The sequence below is a fragment of the Myotis brandtii genome, unplaced genomic scaffold (genome assembly GCF_000412655.1).
Source record: "Myotis brandtii unplaced genomic scaffold, ASM41265v1 scaffold395, whole genome shotgun sequence".
NCBI lineage: Eukaryota > Metazoa > Chordata > Mammalia > Chiroptera > Vespertilionidae > Myotis > Myotis brandtii.
Window position 1 is genome coordinate 1025610 of NW_005365155.1, and position 7799 is coordinate 1033408.

The 7799-nt window shown below is 36.8% G+C and overlaps 1 protein-coding gene across 6 annotated transcripts in view; it reads left to right on the plus strand.

Moving 5' to 3' along the window:
• The window catches only part of SCAF8 (SR-related CTD-associated factor 8), a 148809-nt gene that overhangs the window by 3475 nt on the left and 137535 nt on the right, over positions 1-7799 (plus strand). For 5 of the 6 annotated variants that reach the window (XR_313967.2, XM_005872872.2, XM_014545054.1 and 2 more), the window contains exon 3: positions 5050-5112. Coding sequence is in view for 5 of the 6 variants with exons in the window: in XM_005872872.2 (XP_005872934.1) it covers positions 5095-5112 (18 nt within the window). In the remaining variant the exon portion in view is untranslated. Of the gene's footprint in view, positions 1-5049; positions 5133-7799 lie in introns of those variants that run through there. The other variant, XM_014545055.1, reaches the window with a different exon arrangement.

Consider the following 7799-nt stretch of genomic DNA (forward strand, 5'->3'; position numbering starts at 1 on the left):
AATTGGCATCTGGGAAGCTTAGCAAGGAGGCCGAGAGTTAGCTAACTCCTGTGAATTGGGCTCCTCCTGTGAGTAGAGAGCCGTGGCACCGCTGAATGAAAACAAGCTTTTTTTTTTGTAAAGGATTTTCTCGATAAATAACCAGAGCAATAGACTTGAGAATATTTTTCATTATATTTATGAATTTATAGCTGATAATTTCGGGCAAATTATAAAATTTGGTTCCACCCCCACAATATGCTATGGTGCTAAAATCTGGAATAATAAATATGTAATGATACTGTGTTCTGATTTGTTGTTAATAGTTTCACATCTGTGCAGGAAACCTCCTCCCCTCCCCCCAGCTCTATTTAGCCTTTTTTTTTGCTACATAGAATGCTACAGCACTAATACAATGTTAAACTTTATTATTTTTTTAAAAAAATCCTTTGTCTTCCACTGCAATTATTTGATTTACCCTACCCCACCTCTTTTTGATGGGTGTCTCTCCTGTTTGTCTAGGACAGTAGTTCTCAACCTTCCTAATGCCGAGACCCTTTAATACAGTTCCTCATGTTGTGGTGACCCCCAACCATAAAATTATTTTCGTTGCTACTTCATAACTAATTTTGCTGCTGTTATGAATCATAATGTAAATATCTGATATGCAGGATGTATTTTCATTGTTACAAATTGAACATAATTAAAGCATAGTGATTCATCACAAAAACAATATGTAATTATATATGTGTTTTCCAATGGTCTTAGGCGACCCCTGTGAAAGGGTCGTTCGACCCCCAAAGGGGTCGCGACCCACAGGTTGAGAACCACTTGTCTAGGAGGTTCTTAATATGTATTCTCTGAAAAACAAGATCCCTTATGTGGTAGATAGAAACAAGCATAGTATGTATGATTGATCACAGTAGAGCACAGTGGAATAGAAATGTTTTTCCATTTTAATATTGACATTAAGTATTAGGGACCTAACATTGACATGGCACTTCACCGCTTATCTAATCTTTATAGGAACAAGTAAGTAGTATTCCCATTTTAGTGTATGTAGCACTCATCCCTCTCCCCCTATGGATTTCAAATAACTTAAAATCTTTAACTCCCTTATTTCCTAATATGCTCAAATTTCACCATGTTTGAAAGTGGGGTTAATGTAAAAGTAGTAGCCATACTATAGGTTGAGGAAGGGAAATATATTTGAAGAAGATCCACAAGAAGAGTATGCTTAAACCTTTTTTAAAAATTTTTTTTGGTTTAAACACAAAATATATAATCCTGATAGTTTTTTTCTAATTTTGAATATAGTTTCTGTGAATGTCTTATTATGCTTGCTGATGTGAAAATTTTGTGCAAGTAAGCACATAGTGGGAAATAGTTCAGTAATAAGTGTTTTCCATTAAATCGTGTTGCAAAGTGCAAAATTAAAAATAAATCTAAATTATAGGATTAGGGTAAAAGATGTTTTAGGTTCTTTGGGGGTCGCCTAAGACCATCGGAAAACAAATAATTACATATTGTTTTTGTGGTTAATCACTATGCTTTAATTATGTTCAGTTTGTAACAATGAAATTGGGGGTCACCACAACATGAGGAACTGCATTAAAGGGTCGCGGCATTAGGAAGGTTGAGAACCACTGTTTTAGGAGGTTGACTGTGTTTGGTTTTTAAAGGCATTTATCCTTGGGCTGAGTCCTTCAGCACTTTCTCTGCTATATTTAAAGATATCTTTGAAGCATTGAATTGTGAAGAAATTCCGTTTGCTTTACAAGGCACCAGAAAGTAGCCCTAAGCATAATTATTAATGTTTGTTAGTGAGATATTTTGATATTTAAAATGTGTAAAATATGAAATGCTTAGCTTTTATGGCTTGCTACTTCTCAGGTTTTTCAAGACTGCCTCCCCTACCCTCCCCAATTGGTTTGAAAACAAGATCATGCCAGAAATTGTAGTCCTGGCTGGTGTGACTCCGTTGGTTGGAGTGTTGCCCAGTGTACTGAAGGGTCACGGGTTCAATTCCAGTCAGGGCACACCTAGGGTTCAAGTTTGATCACTGGTCAGGGCCCATACTAGAGTCAGCTGATTGCTCTCTTTTTTTCTGTCTCTCTCTTTCTCCTCCCCCCCTCCCTTTCCCTGTTCCTCTCTACCCCTCTCATTCTCCCTTCCTCTCTCTAGAAAATAAAAAACAACCAATAAAAAATGAATATAGGTTTTAATCTATAAACAATGGATGAGTTTCAAGTCTGAAAATCCCTTACCTTATGCAGGATATGAATGAGTCATGATTGTCATGCTCCCCTCCCTCCTCCACAGATAATTTCTCAGGGGTTCTGTGGCCTCCCCACCCCTGTGTTCAAAGTTAGTGTCAGAAGATCCTTCATGTGGTTATTTCTCTTAATTATCATGAGTTAAAGGGAATTTAGGCTCAGGAATTGATACATTTAGGTGCCCACTCTGTTTTGTGGGAAATCTAGAATTTCCACTTAAATGTCATTGTGATGAAATAGTTAATGCCATCACCATAATGTCAGTTCTGAAGTGAAAGAAAGAATGTAAGACTTCCTAAGAGTCAATGCTTGACTGGGCAGTTAACTCTAGAATTGTTATCATTACAAGATGTTGTAGTTGTTGATACTCTAAGATAGTGGCCTTTGCTTATGGTTTAGTGTTCTCACCTAAGTGGAAAGGGTCTCATTGGTCCTCTTAAATCTGTGGACTACTTTAGTGCCACAGTCGGTTACTGGATTGCAGCAGCTTTATGTGAGTTGTAAATTTATACTCTGTCCTTAAGAATGCCACTGTGTGGAGGCCATTATGGTAAAGTTTGCTTTTGAAAAGAGGGAAAAGAGAATAGCAATGCATGACCCTTTGTTTAGAAAATTATAACTTAATTGGAGGGGGCACTTTCATAAGGTCGGAACTCCTAATATATGAAACACAGAAGAACCTGTTATGCATTGGTTGTGCTTGGATAAGAAAGTGAATGGTGGTGGTAGATTTTGCTTATGTAGTGGATATTTTTTTCTATTTAAGGACTTTAAAAAAACAGCACCAATTCCAGTTCACACTTCAAAAATTAATAAATCTTTAACATAATCAAATACCAGTCAGAGATCATCCATTTAAAAATATATATATTTTATTGATTTTTTTACAGAGAGGGGAGGGGAGAGGGATAGAGAGTTCGAAACATCAGTGAGAGAAACATCGATCAGCTGCCTCCTGCACACCCACTACTGGGGATGTGCCCACAACCAAGGTACATGTGCCCACAAAGGTACAGGCCCTTGACCGGAATCAAACCTGGGACCCTTCAGTCCGCAGGCCGACGCTCTATCCACTGAGCCAAACCTGTTGTGGCTTTTTTTTTTCTTTTCTTTAGGTTCTTTGTATAGCTAGTTGCACTACTATGGTTGTTTTCCCCCTATGAGCCATTCTCTTGCTGCTCTGAGTAGGCTGCATGGGAAGGGAAGATCTAGGACCAGATTTGTAGGTATGAGATGCAGTTTAATTTTTGGATTTCCCTTGGTTGATCAATTCTGAGAGGATTCCAGTGCCTTTTATCATTTTTGGATACCCTAAATTCTTAGTGTTTTTGTCCTTAGAATCCTTTGGTTAGTCAGATAACTTACTCTAAACTGTTCCAGGGTGCAGACTTTCCAGTCATTGTAACACCATTCTATGCCTTGTCTTTCATATCAAAACTGAAATCCCACCTTCATTTAACTGTTTCCAATTTTGTATCAAGAATGTTCATTTGCTTAACTATAGGACTTTTTATACTCTTTCCACCAATATCTAGAGGTAGACATGGGTTGGTAGAAAACAGTGGAAAAGGTAGAGGGAGGAATAAATGTGAAAATTTTTAATTTGTGTATTTTCCCCTTTATTTATGGTTCAGGAAAGGGAATTTATGTGAAGCAGCTATAAAGCATTGCATTTTCTTTAATTTTCATCTGCTAAGGAATCTGTTTCTCCTTTTTCTTTCCTATTTTAACTTCCCCGTGGGAGGTTTGGTTAATTGTATCAATCAGGCCTTCTTTTTGTTTCTTCTGCCTTGTGAAAACTCCTTAGAGGTGTAGCATACTAAGTGTTATAACAGAAGGAAGCCTTCACTAAACCCTCCCGCCCCACTAGTTTAGGTCAGGGTTTCTCTGCTTCAGCACTATTGGTATTTTGGACTAGATAATTGCTTGCTGGGAGGAGCTGTCCTGTGCAGCAGCCCTGAGCGGAAGCCAGAATTGTCTCCAGACATTATCAAATGTCACTTGGAGGACAAAATTGACCTTGGTTGAGAATCACTGACTTAGCTCTCCTGTTAAACAGTCTTAAAGCACTCTGTACTTTCCCTTCTAGTGATTACTACAATTTTAAGTGATTACCTTTCCCCCAGAGTGTTTTTAGTGTTTTTGTCCTTAGAATCCTTTGGTAAGTTCCCTGAGGACAGTGACCATATATTGTCATTGCTTCATATCCTTCATACATAGCCATGTCTTAATACATTGTGTACACGAAATACAGATTTCTTGAATGAATGGATGGATGACATACTAGGCAGATGATTGACTCTGGACCAAGGTAGTTAACACTTCTGGATATTTTGTTTTTTCCTCTGTAAATAAATTACCAATTTCAGATTGTATTTAGACTTCCTGTTGGAAGATTCTTAGACTAAATATAAAATGAACTTTTTGAAGGGCTTAGTATGTATAAGCATTATTTGGAAGGTCATTTTATGGTATTGTAGGACTATAGGAGATTAGATGGACATTTTTAAATCAGAACTTTGATGTGTTTATGATTTTCACTTCTTACTAAGGGGGAGAGTCAGGAGGGGACTTGGCTTAGAACTAGTGATTATATTACTACTCGTACACAGAACTTCAGATATCTCTTTCTAGGGCCAGTTTTGCTGGTGTTGGACAACTACTAATTCATAGTGATATGAGAGAATGTAATGAACCTTGACCTTGAACACTGGCTGAGTTCCTAAGCTCTTAAGTGAGCTCAATTTATTCTGGTTTTGTTTTCTCAACATATTTCTCTACTCCTCTCTCTCAGGATTGTGCCTCTACTCCTGCTTGTACAGACTGCTTTTCCAGCAGCATGGACACAAGAAGCATAGTAAGATGATTATAACCCACGTAAGGCAGGCCCTTTGGAAAATATTAGGTTTAGATTGATACTGAAATGATGTCTTGATTATATGGGCAGTACTTGGGAAGCAGAATAAAGCTGGTCACTTAGAATATATTAGTAATCTTAAAAGAGAACATGCAGGAAATAAGTTTAATTTCTTCACACACAAAAATAGGTTAAGTGAAATAGAAGTTATTTTCTTAATAGTGAGTATAAATTATATATACTCTGGTTGCATTTATTTGCCTTCTGCTTCACAAAATTTTACTGTATGTTTTGTAAAAAAAATCATTGCCTACTTAATATGACTAAAATGCAATTTGATGGTTGGAAATAAAATGCATCTTATATTTTGAGGAAGTTCTTCAAACTATAAGATGACAAATCATTGACAGATATGCTGTAGGAATAGAGAAACAAAAATGATAATCAAATTTTTGATTTTTTAATTACAGAAGAGCAGATTTTGGTAGAGGTACTATTTATGAGAAATAAATGTTGATGAGAAATGTTTCTATAGCCTGTGATTTCTTATCTGAGTTAATACTATCTCAAGTTTGATTGTAAACATGATACATTTGCTTTCCTGATTTTGATTTTATGCATTTATTTTGTCTTTCTAATTCTGCTTTACAAGAGTTTCTGATAAGACCATATTTTAAACTCAGGGAAGGGTATGTAAATGTGTTATGGTATCTACTATAGGTCAAGATATAGCTTACAAACTTTGACATCTATTTAGTTAGAATGGGGAATATTGATTATTCATTGTTTTTGACTTACTTATTTTTTATTCATGTTTTTAAAAATAATGTGGCTATTAAGTTAATATATGCCAAGTTTTTAAAATAATTCTGCAGCTTAATATAGGTTGACTTGAAATACCTGGGATTTAATTTTTTCGTTCATTTGTTCATTCATTTAACCAATATTTAATGGATGTTTACTATGTACCAGACACTTTTCTATCTGCTGGGATAGTGATAAACAAGATAAGCGAAAGCTTACCCTCTTGGAGCTTATGTTCTTGTAATTCCTTGAGTGCAGTGGTCTTGCTGCAGAGCTAGTGAGGCTGGTAGGCATTACTGACTCCAGTTGATTCTTTTCTAGGGATTGCTTTGTCTGGAACATCTCTCCAGGCGCAGATCTGCCTGGTCTGTTCTCAGCATTTTGCCTGACAGAGTCCACATTGCTCATCTATTCAAAATAGAGATTGAGCAAGTAGACTTACTTAAAAAAGAATATGGTATGTTTTCAACAATGGCCTAACACAGGGGTGGGCAACCTTTTTGTGAGTGTGTGCCAAAACCAGCAAAATCTCTGACTCAAAATTCTTCTGCGTGCCAACCCTAATTTTTTGAGAACATGTTACGCCTACTTGATATCTCTTAAGGTGTATGTATATGAAGAACCTTGAAGAAATAATAAAATTCATTCGAGCGACAAAAACACAGTATATGATGATGAAAAATACATTTATTTTTTAATGTATACATGTACACTGATAGTCCGACAGAAAACTTTATGACTCCGTTTGATATTATCAGTGGGACTTTTGCTGCTGCATCACTGATGACAGAGATTTTACATCAGGTTTATATTTCGTGACCTTCAGAGATATGCACGAGCTACTACTTTCATCCGTCAGGCTACTCCTATTACGAGACTTAATAAAATTCATCACTGAGAACAAAGATTCACAAGCGTATGTGGATGAAACCAAAACACTGGTCGGATCTAGGAAGGCAGGGAGAGTTAAGGCAGAGGCATAGAAATTGCTCTTCCCCTCTCTCGTCAATCCATGTCTATGGTCTTTAAGATAACTTGTTATGTAAAATTATTTATTTATCTAAGATGCACCTACACTGAATTTATCTGAAAAATAAAAAAGTCGATATTAAGAAAAAAATTTGCAAATGGAGATTATAAGAGAGGGTTTCGCGTGCCAGCAAAAGTTACTGGCGTGCCATGTTTGGCACGCGTGCCAGGGGTTGCCCACCCCTGGCCTAACATGTATTTAAAAATACATTTGGTATTTTGGAATAACTCTTTCTTACAAAATACAGCCAATAAGGATGTTTTCTTTTGTCCGTGAGATAGTAGTGTCCACATGTAAATGATTTAAAAATACTTTAAGTGGTGACCAAACCTTTATGAATTTAGAAAAATAAATTAATATTTTTATAACAAACTTTCCCTTGACTTAAGTATATGAAAAAATTTGGCCCCCCCCCACCCCCCCCACACACACACAAACATTTTTTTGAATTTGAATTTGGTTTGATTCCTCAGGGCTTATTTTAATAGCACATAAGTAAAGGAAGAAACAGTTTGGATCATGTATTTACTCTGTAGAACTTGGGAAATGATATGAAGATCTTTTTGTACTGGGTCACAGTATGTAAAAGGTTGACCAGTACAGTATACCTGAAACTAACACGATGTTATATGTCAATTATGTCTTAATTTTTTAAAAAAAGTTGACCAATGCCCTAACTGGTTTGGCTCAGTGGATAGAGCGCCGGCCTGCAGACTCAAGGGTCCCAGGTTTGATTCCGGTCAGGGGCATGTGCCTTGGTTGCGGGCACATCCCCAGTGGGGAGTGTGCGGGAGGCAGCTGATCGGTGTTTCTCTCTCATTGATGTTTCTGACTCTCTATCCCTCTCCCTTCC